Here is a 26036-nt window from a genome sequence, read left to right on the forward strand (position 1 = left end):
AATCATCCAGTCAGATCTGGGGTCTAACTTTACCTCTCATTTATTTTCTCAGGTTCTCAAACAGCTTCAAGTTAAACACAACAAGTCTACTGGGTTCCATGCCCAGAGCCAGGGAGCTTTGGAACGTTTTCATCAAACTTAAAAAAAATGACTTAGTGTTTGGTCATAAGGTGCTGATTATAGAGAAGTTAACAATGTTACTAAAGCAGACCTTTACCCTCTTCCTAGGATGGAGGACTGTATTGATCAAGTTGGGTCAGCAAAGTATGTTAGCAATTTTGATCTTTTAAAGGGATATAGGCAAGTACGCCTTACCAAAAGAGCTTGTGAGATTGCTGCGTTTATAACTCCATCTGGTTTGTTCTCTTATACAGTGATGCCTTTTGGCTTGTGGAATGCTCCAGCCACCTTCCAGAGGCTAATGAATCAGGTGGTCTCAGGTCTGTTGGTCAGGGTTTTGTCTGTCCCGTGGAAGCCAAGGTCCAGGCTGTGAAGCAGTTCCTACAGCCGTCGACAAAGAAAGAACTGATGCACTTCCTGGGAATGGCGGGGTACTACCGTGCTTTCTGTAAAACCTTTTCAGTAGTAGTGTCCCCACTGACCAATCTGTTGGAGGCCAAGGCTGAATGTATCTGTTCCATCCAGTGTCAAGAGGCATTTGATGCAGTTAAGGCTCTTTTGTGTTTGGCACCTGTATTGGCAGCACCACATTTTGGGAAACCTTTCAAATGGCAGGTAGACGCCAGTCAAATCGGTGCTGGAGCTGTGCTTCTCCAGGAGAATGATAACTATGTTGAGTGTCCAGTCAGTTTCTTCTCCCGGAAATGTAATAAGTATCAGCAAAACTATTCTGTAATTGAAAAGGAGGCTTTAAGTCTCATATGGGATTCACAGCACTTTAAGGTCTATGTTGGTTCTGGTTTGACCCCTTTAACTGTGTTCACTGACCACAACCCACTTATTTTTCTGAGGTCCGTGCAAAATCCCAACCAGCGCCTGATGCACTGGGCTTTGTTCTTGCAACCATTCAACCTTGATATTAGACACATTAGTGGTAAGGATAATATCATTGCTGATGCTCTGTCCCGTGCTCCGTTAACCTAGTTTGTATATTCTATCTGCTGACCCCTATGGGCTGTCTGCGCCTCTTTCCTCTTAAATTGCTCCTCAGGTACCAGGGCTGCCGAGTTTGAGGGGTGGACAGTCAGTTGGGGGACACGGGGCTACTACTAGGAGCCGGACTGGTATCCTTTTTGTTTGTTTTTGGGGAAATATGAATTGTTTTGAATATGTTGGAGGAAGTTGGGTTGAGGGTGGGACCCTCAGTTTAAGAAGGGGGGTGTCACGGCTCCTCCTCTGCATTGCAGGGGCGGTTCCTCCTGCAGGCAGAGGAGGGTCGTTAGTGTTTGGAGTCACCTGGGATCAGAGTATTTAAACTGTCACTAATCACCTCTCTCTCTCTCTCTCTCTCTCTGCTCCTCCAGGTATGAACCTGTTTTGTTTGTTCTTTTGTACTTTTGCATAGTTTTCACTCAGTCATTCACACACACAGATTCACGCATCCATGCACTTTACATACACCTTACATTATGATACTTAAAACACCTCATTCCCTTTTCTTAGTTTAGTGAATAGTTTTGTTTTCAATAACGAGCATTTTTTTTATTGGCCTATACCTGTTGTTTGAGTCCCCTCATTTTTGCCACAGGCTATGAGCTGGCCTGATTGATGAGGGGGGAAAACTATTCAATCCATTTTAGAATAAGTAACTAAAAAAGTTGTGGGGTCTGAATACTTTCTGAATGCACTGTGTTTCAAGAGCATCTATAACAATTGTATAATGCCTTAGAATGCACAACATAACACTAATAGTATAAACGTTCACTACAAAGCACTGATTGTGTAAATCAGCTTGATGTTTATCAGCAGTTCCATAGGAATGATCAACAAACATGCCCTGATTGCGGTCTTACTTGGGATCGGAGCAGAGTGACTGTGCATTGGCAGGCTCAGTGCTGGATAACACATGTGGTGTCAGGAAGGCAGAAAGAGAAAGGGAAGCAGAGGCTGTATCAGCTTCAAAAATAGCTCTTTTTACTCAGCCACTGCCTCAGCTCTCCATTCAGCTGTCCTCCTGTACCCTTCTGATAATTCTGCATTATATGTTATCTTACTCTGAGGAACACACACACATTTACATGCATGCACACAAACAAACACACACAGAGAGAGAGAGAGAGAGAGAGAGAGAGACACACAGAGAAAGATACACGCACGCACAGCCATTCATTTTTTGGGGGGGTGCGGAGGGGGAAGGGGAAGGGAGAAGGAGAGAGAGAAGGTTGAGGAGAGGAGGGGTGGGGTGGGGTGGGGAGAGAATAAGAGAGTTCCCATGCCAATACAGCCCTTCAATTGAATTGAGAGAGAGAGAGAGAGAGAGAGAGAAAAACAGAGAGACAGAGGGAGAGAGAGAGACAGAGGGAGAGAGAGAGACAGAGGGAGAGACAGAGAGACAGAGAGAGAGAGAGAGAGAGAGACAAACAGAGAGACAGAGGGAGAGAGAGAAACAGAGGGAGAGACAGAGAGACAGAGGGAGAGACAGATAGACTGAGAGAGAGAGAGAGAGACAGAGACAGAGGAGAGAGAGAGACAGAGACAGAGGGACAGAGAGACAGAGGGAGAGACAGACAGAGAGAGAGAGAGAGAGAGAGACAAACAGAGAGACAGAGGGAGAGAGAGAAACAGAGGGAGAGACAGAGAGACAGAGGGAGAGACAGAGAGACAGAGAGACAGAGAGAGAGACAGAGAGAGAGAGAGAGAGAGAGAGAGAGAGGGACACAGAGAGACAGAGAGAGAGAGAGAGAGGGAGAGACAGAGGGAGAGAGAGAGACAGAGGGAGAGACAGAGACAAACAGAGAGACAGAGAGAGAGAGGGGGAGAGAGAGAGGAACACAGAGATAGATACACACACACACAGCCATTCATTTTTTGGGGCAATCTCATTCATTTTTTCATTGAGCTGGCTCACACAAACACACACAAGGCCGCACAGACACTTACACACTTCCCTCATAATTTACCAAAGGGAAGCTGAAAAAGCACGTAATCATTTTGTTTACAGTAGCTTGAAAATCTTTCTTCTTACCCCTCTCTCACCCTAACATTCCATACCTCTCTCTCTCTCCTGACTGACAGTAAAGCAGAATCCTGTGTGAGTACTGTAGATGTGACCTCATTAGCTAGAAAGTGGGTCTCAGTTGAAAGTGAATGGAAGACATTTAGTCTCTCTCACTCTCTCACTCTCTCACTCAAGTGGTCCCCTTGGCAGGAGTAGTGTTTGGCATATTTATATCACACAGACCCACTGATGCAGCTCTCCTCTTGCAGCACTGCTTTAGGGAAATCAAACACTGTTCCGATAGAAAGAGGGGAGGTGAAAACACAGACACACATACACTCTCTCTCGCTCTTTCTGGCAACTCTTCAAACACAGCCACATCTCCCCTGAGCGTATCTCAAGCCCACCCCGCCATACAGGGTCTGCTGCCACACTACCACACCAGACCAAATCAACATAACCGGAATAGGACCTAACACCAAACCAAACACAGCCCAACCTCCATGTCTCCACCTGCTCCTGTCCCCTCCTTTACGGCTGTTCCTGTCTCACTCTGGACCTAATCAGCAGAACACCAGACCTGACCCAAACCCCTCTGATAGTCTAATACTGCAGAACACCAGACCTGACCCAAACCCCTCTGATAGTCTAATACTGCAGAACACCAGACCTGACCCAAACCCCTCTGATAGTCTAATACTGCAGAACACCAGACCTGACCCAAACCCTTCTGATAGTCTAATACTGCAGACACCAGACCTGACCCAAACCCCTCTGATAGTCTAATACTGCAGAACACCAGACCTGACCCAAACCCCTCTGATAGTCTAATACTGCAGAACACCAGACCTGACCCAAACCCCTCTGATAGTCTAATACTGCAGAACACCAGACCTGACCCAAACCCCTCTGATAGTCTAATACTGCAGAACACCAGACCTGACCCAAACCCCTCTGATAGTCTAATACTGCAGAACACCAGACACCAGACCTGACCCAAACCCCTCTGATAGTCTAATACTGCAGAACACCAGACCTGACCCAAACCCCTCTGATAGTCTAATACTGCAGACACCAGACCTGACCCAAACCCCTCTGATAGTCTAATACTGCAGAACACCAGACCTGACCCAAACCCCTCTGATAGTCTAATACTGCAGACACCAGACCTGACCCAAACCCCTCTGATAGTCTAATACTGCAGACACCAGACCTGACCCAAACCCCTCTGATAGTCTAATACTGCAGAACACCAGACCTGACCCAAACCCCTCTGATAGTCTAATACTGCAGACACCAGACCTGACCCAAACCCCTCTGATAGTCTAATACTGCAGAACACCAGACCTGACCCAAACCCCTCTGATAGTCTAATACTGCAGAACACCAGACCTGACCCAAACCCCTCTGATAGTCTAATACTGCAGACACCAGACCTGACCCAAACCCCTCTGATAGTCTAATACTGCAGAACACCAGACCTGACCCAAACCCCTCTGATAGTCTAATACTGCAGACACCAGACCTGACCCAAACCCCTCTGATAGTCTAATACTGCAGAACACCAGACCTGACCCAAACCCTTCTGATAGTCTAATACTGCAGAACACCAGACCTGACCCAAACCCCTCTGATAGTCTAATACTGCAGAACACCAGACCTGACCCAAACCCTTCTGATAGTCTAATACTGCAGAACACCAGACCTGACCCAAACCCTTCTGATAGTCTAATACTGCAGAACACCAGACCTGACCCAAACCCCTCTGATAGTCTAATACTGCAGAACACCAGACCTGACCCAAACCCCTCTGATAGTCTAATACTGCAGAACACCAGACCTGACCCAAACCCCTCTGATAGTCTAATACTGCAGAACACCAGACCTGACCCAAACCCCTCTGATAGTCTAATACTGCAGACACCAGACCTGACCCAAACCCCTCTGATAGTCTAATACTGCAAACACCAGACCTGACCCAAACCCCTCTGATAGTCTAATACTGCAGACACCAGACTTGACCCAAAGCCCTCTGATAGTCTAATACTGCAGAACACCAGACCTGACCCAAACCCCTCTGATAGTCTAATACTGCAGAACACCAGACCTGACCCAAACCCCTCTGATAGTTTAATACTGCAGACACCAGACCTGACCCAAACCCTTCTGATAGTCTAATACTGCAGAACACCAGACCTGACCCAAACCCCTCTGATAGTCTAATACTGCAGAACACCAGACCTGACCCAAACCCTTCTGATAGTCTAATACTGCAGACACCACACCAGACCTGACCCAAACCCCTCTGATAGTCTAATACTGCAGACACCAGACCTGACCCAAACCCTTCTGATAGTCTAATACTGCAGACACCAGACCTGACCCAAACCCCTCTGATAGTCTAATACTGCAGACACCAGACGTGACCCAAACCCTTCTGATAGTCTAATACTGCAGACACCAGACCTGACCCAAACCCCTCTGATAGTCTAATACTGCAGACACCAGACCTGACCCAAACCCCTCTGATAGTCTAATACTGCAGACACCAGACCTGACCCAAACCCTTCTGATAGTCTAATACTGCAGACACCAGACCTGACCCAAACCCCTCTGATAGTCTAATACTGCAGACACCAGACCTGACCCAAACCCCTCTGATAGTCTATACTACTGCAAAGAACACCAGACCTGACCCAAACCCCTCTGATAGTCTAATACTGCAGACACCAGACCTGACCCAAACCCTTCTGATAGTCTAATACTGCAGACACCAGACCTGACCCAAACCCCTCTGATAGTCTAATACTGCAGACACCAGACCTGACCCAAACCTTTATGATACTGCAAGGAACCACTCCCCTCAGGGCCAGCTCTTTTTTATCCATACGTACTATGTGTATATATATATACATACACACACAGTTGAAGTTGGAAGTTTACAGACAATTAGATTGAAGTCACTAAACCTCGTTTTTCAACCACTCCACAAATGTCTTGTTAACGTACTATGGTTTTGGCAAGTCGGTTAGGACATCTACTTTGTGCATGACACAAGTCATTTTTCCAACAATTGTCTACAGACAGATTTTTTCAATTATAATTCACTGTATCACAATTCCAGTGTGTTAGACGTTTACATACACTAAGTTGACTGTGCCTTTAAACAGCTTGGAAAATCGCAGAAAATTATGTCATGGCTTTAGAAGCTTCTGATAGGCTAATTGACATGGTTTTAGTCAATTGGAGGTGGATGTGGATGTATTTCAACGCCTACCTTCAAACTCAATGTATCTTTGCTTGATCATGGGAAAATCAAAATAAATCAGCCAAGACCTCAGCAAAAATTTTTTTGCAGTCCTCCACAAGTCTGGTTCATCCTTGGGAGCAATTTCCAAACTCTTAAACGTACCATGTTCATCTGTACAAACAATAGTACGCAAGTATAAACACCATGGGACTGACGTCATACCGCTCATGAAGGAGACGTGTTCTGTCTCCTAGAGATGAACGTACTTTGGTGCAAAAAGTGCAAATCAATCCCAGAACAACAGCAAAGGACCTTGTGAAGATGCTGGAGGTAACAGGTACAAAAGTATCTATATCCACAGTTAAACAAGTCCTATATCGATATAACCTGAAAGGCCGCTCAGCAAGGAAGACGCTATAAAAACTATAAAAAACGCCAGTCTATGGTTTGCAACTGCACATGGGGACAAAGATCGTACTTTTTGGAGAAATATCCTCTGGTCTGATGAAACAAAAATAAATCTGTTTGACCATAATGACCATCATTATGTTTGCAGGAAAAAATGGGAGGCTTGCAAGCCGAAGAACACTATCCTAACCATGAAGCCCGGGGGTGGCAGCATCATGTTGTGGGGGTGTTTTGCTGCAGGAGGGACTGGTGCACTTCACAAAATAGATGGCTTCATGAGGAGAGAAAATTATGTGGATATATTGAAGCAACATTTCAAGATATCAGTCAGGAAGTTAAAGCTTGGTCGCAAATGGGTCTTCCAAATGGACAATGTCCCCAAGCATACTTCCAAAGTTGTGGCAAAACGGCTTAAGGACAACAAAGTCAAGGTATTGGAGTGGCCATCACAAAGCCCTGACCTCAATCCCATAGAACATTTGTGGGCAGAACTGAAAAAGTGTGTGCAAGCAAGGAGGCCTACAAACCTGACTCAGTTTCACTTCCGACTTCAACTGTATATGTGTGTGTGTGTGTGTGCGTGCGTGCATGTGCGCGCGCGTGTGTGTTTCTCACCAGCAGTAGTAGCAGCACCATGTCGGCGTGGTCACACACACACGCTATGTGCAGGGCTGTCCAGAGGTCGTCATCCTGCAGGTTGACATTTAACCCTCGCTCGATCAGAACCTCAGCCGCAAACACATTGTCATGACGAGCGCACTATGGGATGAAGAGAGAGAGAGAGAGAGAAAGAGAAAGAGAGAGAGAGAAAGAGATAGAGAGAGGCGCAGCCAGATAGTGGTGAGCTAATTGAAAAACAGCAGGTGGATGTAGTTGTGTTTGTGCACGTGTGTGTGCATGTGTATTCTCACCAGGTGTAGAAGAGATCCTCCAGAGGAGATAGGTGTGTTGGGGTCAGCTCTCTCCTTCAGTAGACGCAGCACTGCAACATAGAACAGAGAGAGAGAAATACAAACGTGCAGCTTGGTGTGTGAACACATGTGGATGTTGTAACATCAGGAGGAAATATACCAGATAAACAACGTAGGTAGACAACGGTTTGTTAGGAAAAACCCAGTGCATTTTCCCAATAAAAGCGCAAGTGCAAATGCACACACAACACGCAGCACACCCACACGACAGCTTCCTCCTCTCCAGTAAAATGCCCCTGTGTGTGACTTGTTCTCTGTTTGCCCTTCAGGAGTCACTCAGTCAGACAGTCAGTCAGTGTGTATTATAGCAGTCCTCCAGTATCCCCAATAGCACACATTTCTGTTGTAGCCCCAGACAAACTCACTTGATTTAACTCATTGAGGGCTTGATGATTAGTTGACAAGTTGAATCAAGTGTGATTGTCCTGGACTATAACAAAAATGTGTGCTGTTGGACTGGAGTCGGGAACCACTGGAGTTGGTCTGACAGGTGGAGCGCCTGCCTAGAAACACGCGGCTCACTCATTCACATCCCATCAGCTCTACTGAGCCACAGTGGACTGCACTAACACACTGCACTACAAATACAGTATCCATAACACTGAAATACTGACACAGATTACCTGGTAATTCGCTACAAACCATTCTACTGTACTCACACATAGACATAGATCTGCTTTACAACGATCAGTACTCACCCACCAACATCTATTATTCACAAGGAACACAGAACGGCTGAGGCTTTACTCACAGACTAACCCAGATCTGCCCTAACCACTACCCTCAATAATGATTCTACACGAAAGCGATAAAAGGAGAAGGAAATTACTGAGGGAGAGTATTAGACACAGAGAGAATGAATAAAAGACTGAGATGGACAGATTTGAGGGCAGAGAAAGAGAGAGAGAGGAGCGAGGGGGGAGGTCTTTAAACATATTTTCCCTCAACAACAGTGATAAGCCAAGATGGATGCTGGATAAACACTGGGAGACCTTACCTCAGCAGAACACTGAACTACTCACGCAAGCCTCTGTCAGACTGGCATGCACTGTCATACACACACACACCTATAAAGCGTCTGTGCACACACTGACTCACTGACTCTCTGAAACACTCACTTAACCAGAGCCATTAGCAGTGAGCGTAACAACCACTGTAATTACCAAGGTGAACCATAGTGAGGAGCCCCACAGGGTCGTTTTACCTTAAGTCAGGGGTACACAAATAATATTTGAGAAGGTCTGGTCAAACACATTTCCTAGAAGGCAAAGGTCCGCATAGATATTTGTATTTATTAATGTAGTAACAAACCCATCCTTGCGACCCATGCATCACCAAACTGTTCACTGGCGGAGATAAGATTTTGCCGATTTAAGTGTGCTTTGAATTCTAAATAAATCACTGACAGTGTCACCAGTCAAGCACCCCCACACCAGCACATCTCCTCCTCCATGCTTCACGGTGGGAACCACACATGTGGATATCATCCGTTCACCTACTCTGTGCCACACAAAGAAATAGCGGTTGGAACCAAAAATATCAAATTTGGACTCATTGGGACTAAAGGACAAATTTCCACCGGTCTAATATCCATTGATAGTGTTTCTTGGCCCAAACAAGTCTATTCTTCTTATTGATGTCCTTTAGTAGTGGTTTCTTTGCAGAAATTCAACCATGAATGTTTGATTCACGCTGTCTCCTTTGAACAGTTGATGTTGAGATGTGTCTGTTACTTGAACTCTGTGAAGAATTTATTTGTCCTGCAATCTGATGTGCAATTAACTCTAATGAGTTTATCGTCTGCAGCAGAGGTAACTCTGGGTCTTCCTTTCCTTTTGCAATCCTCCAAGCCAGTTTCATCATGTACTTGAAGAAACATTAAAAGTTCTTGACATTTTCTGTATTGACTGACCTTCATGTCTTAAAGTAATGATGGACTGTCGTTTCTGCTTATTTGAGCTACAATGGACTTGGTCTTTTACCAAATAGAGCTATTTTCTGTATACCAGCCCTACTTTGTCACAACACTGGTTTAAGAATAAAGACAATCCACAAATGAACTTTTAACAAGGCACACCTGTGAATTGAAATGCATTCCAGGTGAGAGAATGCAAAGAGTGTGCAAAGCTGTCATCAAGGCAAAGGGTGGCGACTTTGAAGAATCTCAAATATAAATATATTTAGATTTGTTTAACACTTTTTTGGTTACGACATGATTCCATATATGTTATTTCATAGTTTTGATGTTGTTAGGAATTTTACGAATAATGACTAAACAATATCTACATTTTAAATAGAACTATAACTAATTAAGCGTCTACTCTGTTTTATTATATCTGATGAATCATGTTAATTCATAAGGAAGGGATTGTGTAGCATGAAACAGGGGGTAATTAAACATAATAAGTACCATTCAGCTAGGTTGGGGAGGAATGGATTGTGGGTTTTTAAGTAAGCAAAAAGGGTCGTTAACCTATGGTTGAACTGACTCAACTTAACTCTGGGATGTTTAGATAAGGCAGTGAGTGCCTCCCTGGGTTTTCCATTATCTGGAACTGTCTTCTAAATAGTGATGGATGAAGGTGAAGATTCCAGAAGTTAATCTTGATAATAGTGTGTGTGAGCTAGGAGGTTGGAATAAACGTTTGAACCTGCTTTGTCCTGGTTGATAGGAGGAAGGACATTTTATATTTATATTTGTATATAAACTGTTGTTCGTGGTGTCATGGGAGCGAGCTCCGAGAATGAATACTATTATCTAATTTTGATAAGACTGGTCTCTGTCTATTTTATGCAAATGGTAATCTTACAAATTCTTATAAAATAGACGGAGTGAATTTAATTGTAGGAATTATGAAATTCCAATGACAGATGTCTTCACTATTATTCTACAGTGTAGAAAATAGTAAAATAAAGAAAAACCCTTGACTGGTAGTATGTATGTATATATATATATATATATATATATATATATATATATATATATATATATAGATATATATATATATATATATAGATATATATATTGTTATATATGTTTCATTGTCACATACACTGGATAGATGCAGTGAAATGTGTTGTTTTACAGAGGGTACGGCACCCGTTGTAGCAAATTAGGGTTAAGTTTCTTGCGCAAATAACAGCAAAAAGTATAAAGCCCAACTTGATTCCCTAAAATTAAATGTTTTACTTTAATTCTGGGTCCGGATCCAGACCGTTTGCCTATTGAGGATGGCTGACCTCAGCGGTCGTTATCTACACAGACGTGTGTGTAGTGACAACTCACACACACAGCTGGTTAGGGCATATACATGTCAAGCTGAGCTAGGACATGGCACCACTGTAACAATGATGTAACAGTTTCACTGCGGTATAGTTTGACCTTGCAGTGTGTGTTTCAGCACAGCCAGTGGCATCACTTGTTAGTGATTATTTTTCTGATCCTCAGGTAGTACAGGCCGCTCCATTCATTTCCCTCTAGGTCATATACCGTAGGGACCCCACTTATCAACCAACCAATCTTTGCTTAGTCTTGATAATGGAGGATCCTAGTCGTATGGATGGATGTCTGGATGCATTATGAACACACGAGTACACATTCACAGAAAGACACACACATTTACATGCACACCCACACAGTCTTCTACTGGTCCTTGGTGCTTACTGGAGCTTAAATGGTTGATGAGGAAGAACACAGCCTTCCTAAAGTCAATGAACACAATTATCTCGCACGCACGCACGCACGCACGCACGCACACACACACACACACACACACACACACACACACACACACACACACACACACACACACACACACGCTATGCACATGCACGCCCACACAAACACACACCTTTCTGTCTCCCACCTAAAAGCTCAGGAATATAACCCCACCTAAATGAGTGATTAAGGATAATGGTGGTTGGCTCACCTACAGTGCTTTAGTAGAATGGTAGATATCCCTTAATAACATTGTCTGCTAAATGACTAATGCACACGCACACATTCATATGCGCACGCACACAGTCTTCTGGTTCTTAATGGATCTTAAATGGTTGATGAGGAAGAACATAGCCTTCCTAAAGTCATTCAACACAAATTTCTCTCTCGCTCGCTCGCTCTCTCACATACACACACACACATAAACACCGTCTCTCTCCCGCCTAAAAGCTCAGGAATATAATCCCAACTACTGTAGGTTAGTAATGAAGGCTAATTAACATATGTGGTGTTGGTTCACCTACAGTGCTTCAGTAGAATGGTGAATAACCCTGGATAACATTGTCTGCTAAATGACTAAACTGTGAAATCTGAAGACTACTGTATATATTATTTGAATCACTAGTCATCAGAAATAATAGACTGATACAGTCAGGCATCAGTCTGGACGGCATCAGGTCTGTTTGACCTTCCACACACTAGAAGGACCTGTGTGTTTTTATAGGGCATTGTTGAGCATGACTGAATAGAGGTCAGAAGTCAAGAGCTATGTATATATTGACACTCAGGGCAATCAAACAGAAGTGCTGCATGCTGGACCATATGGCTGATGTTCCGTTTCTGTTCTATTGGATCATGACAACACTTTACGGTGTTGTGGTTCTCTATTGTCCATACATTTACACTGCCCACTGTTCTGCTGTTCTATTGGTCCATAGGTCAACACTGTCCTCAGTCCTGCTCTACTATTGGTTCATATGCCAACGCTACCCACTGTCATGTTCTATTGAAATGATTGACAGGTACTATCCGGTATTGCTGTGGACCATTACATCTCTACACACTCCAAGACCATGTATTTTCCATCCCCTACACACAATACTACCACCTAGCTCATATACTACTCACGGAAAACCAATGGATACCCTGTCTTCATGATTAGCATTATTATTACCACTGTGCATACTACCTTCTTACTTACTTTTTATTTGATTATGATTGATATTGATGTTGTACGGTACTGTTGAGTGAGCTCGCGGGTAAATATTTCACTGCACCTTTTATGCCTAATGAAAACTGTGTGCGCACCAAATCAAACTGGACTTGATTTTATCAGTGCTAACTCAGGGAGTGAGCATTTTGGCAGCAGTGTAAATGAATGTAAATCAGGTTGTTGCTCTTTTTCCCTGTGTTTAGTGTGTTTGTCTGTGTCCTCTGTTTCATCAGGCTGTTTGACCGTGAAGAGAGAGAGGGAGAGTGTGTTTGTCTGTGTGCTCTGTTTCATCAGGCTGTTTGACCGTGAAGAGAGGGAGAGTGTGTTTGTCTGTGTGCTCTGTTTCATCAGGCTGTTTGACCGTGAAGAGAGGGAGAGTGTGTTTGTCTGTGTGCTCTGTTTCATCAGGCTGTTTGACCGTGAAGAGAGGGAGAGTGTGTTTGTCTGTGTGCTCTGTTTCATCAGGCTGTTTTGACCGCGAAGAGAGAGAGAGGGAGAGTGTGTTTGTCTGTGTGCTCTGTTTCATCAGGCTGTTTGACCACGAAGAGAGAGAGAGGGAGAGTGTGTTTGTCTGTGTGCTCTGTTTCATCAGGCTGTTTGACCACGAAGAGAGAGAGAGGGAGATTGTGCGAGAAAGAGAGAGAAAACAACCAGCTGTCATTTTGGGGAAAACTGAAAAACAGCTGTGGGAGACATATGTGGAGTTTCCATAGCAACCAGATGGGAGCCGTTGTGGAGAGAGGGAAAGAGAGATGGAGGGAGAGAGCGAGAGCCGGAGAGAAGAGGCGGGAGGAATAACGACAGAGGAAAGGAGAGAGAGAAGACTGATGTTCTCTGTTTGTCCCAGACCTCCCCGACAGACTCAAGTCTTTCATCCACCCTTCTTTCCAATAAAAGATGACCCTATCCTCCCTATCGGCATATTCCACTCTTCAGCCATCCAAAAGATGACCACATACTGCTTATCATACAGTCCCTCCAGCCAAACTCTAACCAGATGCAACCAGAATGCAAACACTGAATGGAATGCACTATGAGTCCAATGCCAACCTTGAACAGATTCCTGATGACTCAACAGAGTCTCCCTATCAGTTATAGAAGTGGAGTTGGATCAGACATATTTCTGTAGATGCCAAGTCAGACACATTCCAGAAAGGGAAACATGTTTCCACTCTGACCTTGTACTACCGCCAGACCTGGCAGAGGCACTCCAGTCTCTCTTGCATAACATGTATAAATTGCATTATGTACATGATTAGCGAGTCGCTGGTGTACAGTTAGAGTATGCTCCACTACAGCCCTGAGAGCTATGTCTACTGAGTTAATGATATACAATGGAAGCAAGTGATGCCAACATGATATCATTGATAAGCGTCGATCTGGTATGATTCTGCAAAAATACAGGCATCAAGGAACCCGATGTGAATACATTGCAAACACTATATGGGCGCTGAGAGAAAAGCATCCCGGACAGGCATTGCATTCAGGCAGGGAGACGTATGCAATGGATGCAGAGGGAGAACAAAAAGAGAAGTATACAGTTATACTGTAGCTTTACCTCTAGGGAGAGAGGGAGAGGGGAAGAAGGAGTATGACATAGTCGGTGAGTGGAGGGTATGTCTAGGCTACTTCATAAGGGGATGGAATCCAAATGCACTTGTTCAAATCCCACTCAATCCATCTCTCTCTTTCTCTCAATGTTTCTCACTGTTCTATTCATCCCAGAACTCCATCCTTGTGAATGTATCTTCAAATGCCCCTTCAATGACATGACATACGTTACCTATGACCTCTTTTTCACATTCCTTACCAGTCCACCATCCATATTATGAGTTCCTATGTGTGTTCCGCTATGCCTCATCCCAACCCTCCAATAGGAAACCTACTGTTCTCATCCCTGTGAATGATTCCGTCTCAGTTCTTCTTATCAGACATCCATAGTCACCACAACCCCTCGTCTTGCATGGCTGCTCTGTTTTCCAAAAGAGCTTTGGAGTCTTCTCTCTGTTTCCATCCTTCAGGAAAAACAATATACACTGTTCTCAGACAAGACACAATCCTAAGAGCACAGACGTCCATGATGGGATCTGTGATGCAGAAAGAGAGAGATTTGGGATTTGTAATTCCACCGCATTATTTGGGGGATACTTTGTGTGAATCTCTGTGAGTAATGGTTTATGAATTCTGTTACAGTGATTAAGCTATGCATTCATATAGCCTGTTATGCATGTTTTTTAAGGATTGTAGCAAGTATTAAATGCAGTATTATGTGTGCATAGACAGATAGATCATAAAAAGTGTTAACCAAGTTTATTCTCTCCCGAACAATCTTGAAGCATTGAAAGACATAGTAGTAGTTAGTAGTAGTCTGTTGGAACAAGCTTCCCTAGGGCTTAACATCTTAATTAAAAAATGCTACAAGATATTCTGCAGCAGATGTAAGAATGGAATCTAAATTACATAGCAACAAATGAGTTCACAAGTATGTGCTTTCCTTATTAAAGTTTCTCTTAAGCTCCTCTTGTTTCTCAAGTAATATCTCTGGCTTAATTCTCACATTGGGTTAGATACCCCTATTACTAGTCTGTTCAACCTCTCTTTCGTATCGTCTGAGATTCCTAAAGATTGGAAAGCAGCCGCAGTCATCCCAATCTTCAAAGGGGAAGACACACTAGACCCAAACTGTTACAGGCCTATATCCATCCTGCCCTGCTGTTCTAAAGTCTTCGAAAGCCAAGTGAGCAAACAGATCACTAACCATTTCAAATCCCACCGTACCTTCTCACCTATGCAATCTGGTTTCCGAGCTGGTCACGGGTGCACCTCAGCTACGCTCAAGGTCCTAAACGATATCATATCCGCCATCGATAAAAGACAGCACTGTGCAACTGTCTTCATCGACCTGGACAAGGCTTTTGACTCTGTCAATCACCGTATTCTTATCGGCAGACTCAACAGCTTTGGTTTCTCTAATGACTGCCTCGCCTGGTTCACTAACTGCTTCTCAGATAGAGTTCAGTGTGTCAAATCGGAGGACCTGTTGTCCAGACCTCTGACAGTCTCTATGGGGGTGCCACAGGGTTCAATTCTCAGGCTGACTATTTTCTCTGTATATATCAATGATGTCGCTCTTGCTGCGGGTGAATCCTTGATCTACCTCTACGCAGACGACACCATTCTGTATACATCTGGCCCTTCCTTGGACGCTGTGTTAACAAACCTCCAAACGAGCTTCAACGCCATACAACACTACTTCAGTGGCCTGTAACTGATCTTAAATGCAAGTAAAACAAAATGCATGCTCTTCAACCAATCGCTGCCCGCACCCGCCCGCCCGTCTAGCGTCACAACTCTGGATGGTTCTGACTTAGAATATGTGGACAATTATACATTCTTAGGTGTCTGGTTAGACTGTAAACTCTCCTTCCAGACTTACATTAAGCATCTCCAATCATACATCTAAAATTACATCTAGAATAGGCGTCCTATTTCGCAACAAAGCCTCCTTCACTCATGTTGCCAAACATACCCTTGTAAAACTGACTATCCTACCGATACTTGACTTCGGTGACGTAATTTACAAAATATCCTCCAACACTCTACTCAGCAAATTGGATGCAGTCTATCACAGTGCCATCGGTTTTGTCACCAAAGCCTCATATACTTCCCACCACTGCGACCTGTACGCTCTCGTTGGCTGGTCCTCCCTACATATTTGTCACCAAACCCACTGGCTCCAGGTCATCTATAAGTCTTTGCTAGGTAAAGCACCACCTTATCTCAGCTCACTGGTCACGATAGCAACACCCACCCGTAGCACGCGCTCCAGCAGGTATATTTCACTGGTCATCCCTAAAGCCAACACCTCCTTTGGCCCCCATTCCTTCCAGTTTTCTGCTGCCTATGACTGGAACGAATTGCAAAAATCACTGAAGTTGGAGACTTATATCTCCCTCACTAACTTTAAGCGTCAGCAGTCAGAGCAGCTTACCGATCTCTGCAGCTGTACACAGCCCATCTGTAAATAGCCCATCCAACCAACTACCTACCTTATCCCCATATTTGTTTTTCTGCTCTTTTGCAGTCCAGTATTTCTACTTACACATCCTCATCTGCAATTACAGTATATCACTCCAGGGTAAATTGCTAAATTGTAATTACTTCGCCACTATTGGTCTATTTATTGCCTTACCTCCTTACTTCATTTGCACACACTGTATACAGATTGTTCTATTGTGTTATTGACTGTATGTTTGTTTATTCCATGTGTAACTCTGTGTTGTTGTTTTTATAGCACTGCTTTGCTTTATCTTGGCCAGGTTGCAGTTGTAAATTAGAACTTGTTCTCAACTGGCCTGCCTGGTTAAATAAAGGCAAAATAAATAAATAAAATGTAAAACATTGATCATTTCCCCTATTTGGTGGACAAAGGCCACAATAATCACAAAGAGTCAGTTATTGTGTCCAGATTGCTGGTTTCTCTCTCTTTCTCACTCCTTCGTTCAATCAATGGAGAGGATTTGGCACGGTGTCACAGCATGACATCTACCTTCCACTGCAAAGGCCCCTGGGAAAGGGATTGATGTGTGGTGCAGACAACGAGCTTCTAGCTCTGACAGATAGATAACTGTACCAGAGCTGTATGGGAGTGAGGACGATCTTCAACACGGACACTATCAAGCTTGCTATACTGAACCCGATCAGATAGGATCAGTGATCACGTTTTGCGTATAGGCATTCAATTAGCGTGTGTGTGTGTGTGTGTGTGTGTGTGTGTGTGTGTGTGTGTGTGTGTGTGTGTGTGTGTGTGTGTGTGTGTGTGTGTGTGTGTGTGTGTGTGAGCGTGGTGCTAAAGGCTGAGGTGAGGAAGACATGTAACAATGACAGCAGAGGCCATTAGTGCTTCTACTTCCTACAGACAGACAGACAGACAGACAGACAGACCGACAGACAGACAGACAGACAGACAGACAGACAGACAGACAGACAGACAGACAGACAGACAGGGTGTTACTGGTGCTAGGCTATTCACTGTCTGTCTGTCCGATCTATATGTGCTGATCATTAGAGGACAGACTCAAGAGGAGGAAGCGAGTAGGGAGAGGGGAGGAGGAGAAAGGGTGATTTTCCTACATGTAATTACACTTGTCTTAAGTGACAGGAGGTCTCAGTTGATTGTGTAATGTATGCACGACAGGGCACCCAATCACTGATACTGATGCTACTCTACAGTATTTTAGCACAAACAGGCCGTTTCATAGTCAAATTGAATCTCAACCGTTATCATTCTCTGATTTGATATATTATGAAATCTAAATCACAACACAAGTCACATGATCATATCATGATGTATAGTAATCTGATATTAAAACACCCACTACTTTGGATAGATGCAGAGTAATAATGGACAGATGCTAATATTAAACAGGTTTCCTAGGCATTGAAACACAGAACTATATTATGATTATCTGGTTATCAAACAGCTGTGAACTGCAACTGGACAGAGAGCCACTCTGTCACACTCAAGTAATATCTCTCTCTACCAGACCCCTAACCTCATATAAGAGAATAAAAATTATTCATATACAGTAGACTCAATCTCATCAAACATATGATTTTGCAGGGAACGTAACATCTAATATCACCTCAATAACACAGCTACTGTATATACCAATCATTCCCCAGTGTGGAACATTCCATATCATCATTCTGGAATGGTATTGTGAATTGATTTTGGATTCCACGCCTCTTGAAGAGAACAGATGCTCCGGTCACAGCCGTGCCTCCCACTGATGAAGTTAAGAGATTACTTTAGAAAGGCAATTTCACCAAATGTCACTACCAATGCAAGTCCCAGTTTACATATGGCAGGGAGGAATCGAGCTGAAAAAGGCTCAGGTCTCTCTTGTCTCTCATCCTCTCTTTTTCCCCCATTCACCATATCCCTCCCTGCCTGTTCTTTTTCTTTGATTCTCACTTTCTACTTTTTTTTTATGACATAGCCCTCTATCCTCTCCTTTCAATCTCTTTACCCATCTCCATATCTCTGTCACTCTCTATTTTCCTCTCTGCTTCCATCTTATTTCCTGCCAGTGATTTCTGATAAGATAAGTGTGTGTGTACATCTCTTATTACTAGCCTGCCTCGTCAGCAGAGTGTTTATAATTTATCTGTGAATCTGTGTCCAAAGTTGAATTAGGATAGACGCACAGATGGAGAGAGAAAGAGAGAGATAGAGAGAGAGAGAGAGAGATGCCAAACATTCTTTAAATGATAATGAGTCATGATGGTACAAGGTGTTGTTTTCTCATCTGGAATGGTTCATAGCCATTATTGTATCAATCAAAGAACAAATGAAATGAAAACATACAAATAATTAGAGAGGGAGGTTGGGTGCCATGATGAATACCATACACAACTAATACAGAAGACCTTCATACCACAGACATTCCACAGTCATCCAGAATAATATCCCCATGCCTCGCTATAGCTAGATAAACGTTTGGACACAGTCTATCACTGTCATTTCATAGCTTTACACTTCAATGAGAGATTCACCACCAGATAAGGCCTTCACAAGATAAAGCTAAGCAGAAAACCAAATCTGCTACATACATCTTTGAGGGTGGTATTTCCTCCATCATCTCCAGAACAGAGGAGCTGATCTCATCACTAATAACAACGGGCTGAGATGAGATCCCTGTGGAATACTAAGCATTGATTTTCCTTCTACACATCCTCATGTTCTGCGCTGAGTCTGGTTTTCCAGGGTTTGGGGATCTTGGTACAGGCAGAACCAACCCCAATTCCCACCCCGTCCCCCTAAATTTACCCCCCTTTCACCCCAGATGGACCCCTAGGCCTCTCAACATGGGGTGTATTTACACATTTCCTCCTCTCAAAAATGATTAAGGATTTTGCTGTGAATACAATTCCAGAAATGTTCCCACATATCTCCTGGGATAAAGGAGGCCTGAGGCGACCATGTTTCCTACATGGATTTGGAATGGAGTGGGATTGAGTCAGAAACATGCTGTGGAGCATTACTGTATTTTCCCACACAGTAATTGGCACAGACGTACACATACACAGAGACACAGAAACTGACATTGCCTACAAATAACATTACACACAGAGAGACATAGAAACAGTCAACAGGCCAAAGATCAGGGTTGGGGAGTAACTGATTACATGTAATCTGATTACAAAAAAACTTAAATGTAATCGCTTACTCTACCAGCAAAATATTGTATCAGATTACAGATACTTTGATTACTTCTTGGATTACTCTTAAATTCAGAAAGGATGTTAGTGAAACAAATACATTGAGATCTTTCTGCTTTCTCAATTACATTCAATTCAGCATTTAAAATGTTAACGATTTTTCCACCTGAGTGAGCCTGAGACCACTATGATGACACACCAAATGTGTATAAAGAATTATTATCTTCTTCTGCATTTTAAGTGAAAATTAATTAGAAAGTTACTGAAAGTAATCAGATTACAGTAATCCAAGAGACACATTACTGACTAAAATTTTAGATAGTTAACCATGGGATCATCAAAGCAACAAATCAGTAATAGCAGGAATGAAAAGAAGGGAATTCAGTCCGATGGTGTGAAATGAAACTTATCATCATGTCTCCATCTACACGGTATCATGCCTATGGAACATCAAATCTGCAGGACAACATCTTATCCAACAACATCTTATCCAACAACATCTTGTCCAACAACATCTTATCCAACAACATCTTGTCCAACAACATCTTATCCAACTACATCTTATCCAACAACATCTTGTCCAACATCTTATCCAAAAACATCTTATCCAAAAACATCTTATCCAACAACATCTTGTTCAGCATAGCCTTGACAGTTCCAAGTCTAGTTCATCAGACCAATGGTTGGCAGCTGATTTTACCCACCATACCAAACGCCAGTGGCAGTAACAGTCTTGTGCCAGTCCTGTACCATGCTGTTGCATGGGTGGTGATTAGGATTTCTACTCAGGGGTAAACAGTGGCGATTCATGCCCGGCCAAAGGACCAGGTTTTAGTCAGGCAGTTGCATGGGTACACCAGCTGCTCTCAAGTACCCCAGCTGAAGATCATTGGCAGCCCAAAGGGGGGAGATTAGCATAGTGACCTGCAATGGCTGCTGGGTGGTCTGACAGATACACACAGACAGCTGGGCAAACGGCTGGCAAACAAGAGCATGGGTGGAGAGAAAGATAAGGAAGGGATGGATGGAGAGAGAAAGAAAGCGGGAGAGAGAGAGAGAGAGAGAGAGAGAGAGAGAGAGAGAGAGAGAGAGAGAGAGAGAGAGAGAAAGGGAGAAAAAGGGAGAAAGACGGACAGAGAAGAAAAAAGGGGAGGTAGAGAGAGAGAGAGAGAGAGAGAATAGGGAGAAAGAGAAGAGGCCATAGTGAGATAAATACATGTCTATTGTAAAAGCACTCATAGAGTATAGAGTATCCACTAGTAGTGATACTTTATGAAGACATAGAGTATGTTTGACCACAGCTCTGTGTGTATGGGACTGTGGCATTAATGGTAGAGTCCCTCAGATCCCTGCCTGGGGCAACAGATGATTTAGAGTCAGGCTCACAAGAGCTCTCTCTCTCTCCCCTCGGAGGTCTAGGTAGAATCCCTAATGAGGAATCTCTCAGTTGATAGAATAGGGAGGTGAACACACACACACACACTGGTCAGCTGTCCTGGGGATAGTCAGAATAGCTGACTATGGTTGACTTAATATCACCTGCTCCATCGCACATAATGGGAGAAATCTCTGAGCTCTGTAATCGTTGTGCTGACCTGCACTACCCCTTCTGTATTAGATTACTTCTGCTTGTCTCCCAAGAGCTGCATTTCACTCTGAATATTAGCTAGGTGTGTTTTTATGAATAAGTGTGTGTGTGTTTGTGTGTGTGACAGAGTTAGAGAGTTTGTGTCATGACTAGCATGTAATCAGTTTGAAGTATGAGCTAATACTGCAAAGCTAATGGCCACTCCTCAACCTTGCCACATCCATTTGTCTTTTCCCAACTGCTGCACTAACACACACACACACACACACACACACACACACACACACACACACACACACACACACACACACACACACACACACACACACACACACACACACACACACACACACACACACACACACACACACACACACACACACACACACTAAGCAGAATACTGATTAGCAGCTGAAACTCTGGAGAGGGAATGAGGAGTGAATATTGAAGGAGGAACAGAATACAAAGAGAGGAAGGGAGAAAAATAAGGACGAGAGAGAGAGAGAGAGAGAGAGAGAGAGAGGCTTTTTTTATCTCTCTGTGGGAGGCACTGACTAAATGTCTTCTGTTCACTTTCAACTGAGATCCACTTCGGGATGCTGATAATGTTTTGAGGTCTGTTGCATTTCTATAGGTCTGTAGGGATGGGTGTGGAGAGGGTAAACCCAAAACATGTGGACTAGGTCTGTTGCATTACTATAGGTCTGTAGGGATGGGTTTGGAGAGGGTAAACCCAAAACATGTGGACTAGGTCTGTTGCATTACTATAGGTCTGTAGGGATGGGTATGAGAGAGGGTAAACCCAAAACATGTGGACTAGGTCTGTTGCATTACTATAGGTCTGTAGGGATGGGTTTGGAGAGGGTAAACCCAAAACATGTGGACTCGGTCTGTAGCATTACTATAGGTCTGTAGGGATGGGTTTGGAGAGGGTAAACCCAAAACATGTGGACTAGGTCTGTTGCATTACTATAGGTCTGTAGGGATGGGTTTGGAGAGGGTAAACCCAAAACATGTGAACTCGGTCTGTAGCATTACTATAGGTCTGTAGGGATGGGTTTGGAGAGGGTAAACCCAAAACATGTGGACTAGGTCTGTTGCATTACTATAGGTCTGTAGGGATGGGTTTGGAGAGGGTAAACCCAAAACATGTGAACTCGGTCTGTAGCATTACTATAGGTCTGTAGGGATGGGTTTGGAGAGGGTAAACCCAAAACATGTGGACTAGGTCTGTTGCATTACTATAGGTCTGTAGGGATGGGTTTGGAGAGGGTAAACCCAAAACATGTGGACTAGGTCTGTTGCATTACTATAGGTCTGTAGGGAGGGGTGTGGAGAGGGTAAACCCAAAACATGTGGACTAGGTCTGTTGCATTACTATATGTCTGTAGGGAGGGGTGTGGAGAGGGTAAACAGACTAGGTCTGTTGCATTACTATAGGTCTGTAGGGATGGGTATGGAGAGGGTAAACCCAAAACATGTGGACTAGGTCTGTTGCATTACTATAGGTCTGTAGGGATGGGTGTGGAGAGGGTAAACAGACTAGGTCTGTTGCATTACTATAGGTCTGTAGGGAGGGGTGTGGAGAGGGTAAACCCAAAACATGTGGACTAGGTCTGTTGCATTACTATAGGTCTGTAGGGATGGGTATGGAGAGGGTAAACAGACTAGGTCTGTTGCATTACTATAGGTCTGTAGGGATGGGTGTGGAGAGGGTAAACAGACTAGGTCTGTTGCATTACTATAGGTCTGTAGGGAGGGGTGTGGAGAGGGTAAACAGACTAGGTCTGTTGCATTACTATAGGTCTGTAGGGAGGGGTGTGGAGAGGGTAAACAGACTAGATCTGTTGCATTACTATAGGTCTGTAGGGAGGGGTATGGAGAGGGTAAACAGACTAGGTCTGTTGCATTACTATAGGTCTGTAGGGAGGGGTATGGAGAGGGTAAACAGACTAGGTCTGTTGCATTACTATAGGTCTGTAGGGAGGGGTGTGGAGAGGGTAAACAGACTAGGTCTGTTGCATTACTATAGGTCTGTAGGGAGGGGTATGGAGAGGGTAAACATACTAGGTCTGTTGCATTACTATAGGTCTGTAGGGAGGGGTATGGAGAGGGTAAACAGACTAGGTCTGTTGCATTACTATAGGTCTGTAGGGAGGGGTATGGAGAGGGTAAACAGACTAGGTCTGTTGCATTACTATAGGTCTGTAGGGATGGGTATGGAGAGGGTAAACCCAAAACATGTGGACTAGGTCTGTTGCATTACTATAGGTCTGTAGGGATGGGTGTGGAGAGGGTAAACCCAAAACATGTGGACTCGGTCTGTAGCATTACTATAGGTCTGTAGGGATGGGTTTGGAGAGGGTAAACCCAAAACATGTGGACTAGGTCTGTTGCATTACTATAGGTCTGTAGGGATGGGTTTGGAGAGGGTAAACCCAAAACATGTGAACTCGGTCTGTAGCATTACTATAGGTCTGTAGGGATGGGTTTGGAGAGGGTAAACCCAAAACATGTGGACTAGGTCTGTTGCATTACTATAGGTCTGTAGGGATGGGTTTGGAGAGGGTAAACCCAAAACATGTGGACTAGGTCTGTTGCATTACTATAGGTCTGTAGGGATGGGTTTGGAGAGGGTAAACCCAAAACATGTGGACTAGGTCTGTTGCATTACTATAGGTCTGTAGGGATGGGTTTGGAGAGGGTAAACCCAAAACATGTGGACTAGGTCTGTTGCATTACTATAGGTCTGTAGGGAGGGGTGTGGAGAGGGTAAACCCAAAACATGTGGACTAGGTCTGTTGCATTACTATAGGTCTGTAGGGAGGGGTATGGAGAGGGTAAACAGACTAGGTCTGTTGCATTACTATAGGTCTGTAGGGATGGGTATGGAGAGGGTAAACCCAAAACATGTGGACTAGGTCTGTTGCATTACTATAGGTCTGTAGGGATGGGTATGGAGAGGGTAAACAGACTAGGTCTGTTGCATTACTATAGGTCTGTAGGGAGGGGTGTGGAGAGGGTAAACAGACTAGGTCTGTTGCATTACTATAGGTCTGTAGGGATGGGTGTGGAGAGGGTAAACCCAAAACATGTGGACTAGGTCTGTTGCATTACTATAGGTCTGTAGGGATGGGTATGGAGAGGGTAAACAGACTAGGTCTGTTGCATTACTATAGGTCTGTAGGGAGGGGTGTGGAGAGGGTAAACAGACTAGGTCTGTTGCATTACTATAGGTCTGTAGGGAGGGGTATGGAGAGGGTAAACAGACTAGGTCTGTGCACGCCAGTGTACACATGTCCGTATATGTGTGTGAGTGATTTGAAAGGGACTCATATGGTCCACAGACGTGCAGAGAATGATGTAAGTGCTGTAAGAGTAGAGCTCATGGTCGGCAGAGTAGCTTAGTGGTTAGAGCGTTGGACTAGTAACCGGAAGGTTGCAAGTTCAAGCTGACAAGGTACAAATCTGTCGTTCTGTTCCTGAACAGGCAGTTAACCCGCTGTTCCTAGGCCGTCATTGAAAATAAGGATTTGTTCTTAACTGACTTGCCAAGGTAAAAAATAAAATGCCATCAGTTTGTGAATTTAATCTAAGACAGTTTTACAGAAATATAGCCATTACACTCTGGAAATACTAGCGTCAACATACTCACACTCTTTATCTGTATAGCAACATAGGTGAACACAAACCTTCGTTGTCGTCGTGGCGTACGATGGCGTCCTGTATGATGTCACCGAGGCTGAAGCGAATGCTGTGTCTCTTCATGTGGCTGGTGGGCGGGGCTTTTACCTTGACTCCTCCTCCCAGTTTCTGCAGGGTCTTCTCCCGCTCATAGTACTCCCTTATTTGGTCACAGCGCATCCTCCTGACCAGACGCTGGCGCTGGCCAAACGGGAGAGACTCCAGCAGACACTGGTCGATCTCCATGTTCTGACGAAACACGTTACATAGCTGAAAACAACCTGCAGAGGGAGGGAGGGAGGTAGAGAAGGGAAAAGGAGAGAGAAATACATTAATCTGTCTCAACAGTTCATACAAGTTGAAAATAGAGTGATGTTAAACATAGTAAAACAGCTGGGTCTGTGTGTGTGTGTGTGTGTGTGTGTGTGTGTGTGTGTGTGTGTGTGTGTGTGTGTGTGTGTGTGTGTGTGTGTGTGTGTGTGTGTGTGTGTGTGTGTGTGTGCGTGCGTGCGTGCGTGCGTGCGTGCGTGCGTGCGTGTATCTAACAGACACTGCTGTTAGATACAGTAAATAACTCGAACCACTCCATGTTTATTTAAATATAGTCTGACACTGAGCGAATAGGACGACACGGGGATGATAAAGTACACCAGTGCTGTCTATTTCACCTACAAGCCTTTAGTGTGTGTGTGTGTTTATAATGGACTACACGGGGATGATAAAGTACACCAGTGCTGTCTATTTCACCATTACAAGCCGTTAGTGTGTGTGTGTGTTTATAATGGACTGGACTACACTGGGATGATAAAGTACACCAGTGCTGTCTATTTCACCTACAAGCCTTTAGTGTGTGTGTGTGTTT

At 44.0% G+C, this 26036-nt stretch overlaps 1 protein-coding gene across 1 annotated transcript in view; it reads right to left on the reverse strand.

Annotated features, from left to right (window-relative positions):
• Positions 1-25449, reverse strand: part of LOC135547407 (unconventional myosin-XVI-like) — a 161978-nt gene extending 136529 nt beyond the window's left edge. The window contains 3 exon segments of the mRNA XM_064976410.1: positions 7392-7535; positions 7688-7758; positions 25183-25449. Of these exon segments, the coding sequence (XP_064832482.1) occupies positions 7392-7535; positions 7688-7758; positions 25183-25420 (453 nt within the window). The 5' untranslated portion in view covers positions 25421-25449.
• Positions 25450-26036: the final 587 nt, after the last annotated feature.

The sequence above is a fragment of the Oncorhynchus masou genome, chromosome 10 (assembly GCF_036934945.1).
Source record: "Oncorhynchus masou masou isolate Uvic2021 chromosome 10, UVic_Omas_1.1, whole genome shotgun sequence".
In the NCBI taxonomy this organism is placed as follows: domain Eukaryota; kingdom Metazoa; phylum Chordata; class Actinopteri; order Salmoniformes; family Salmonidae; genus Oncorhynchus; species Oncorhynchus masou.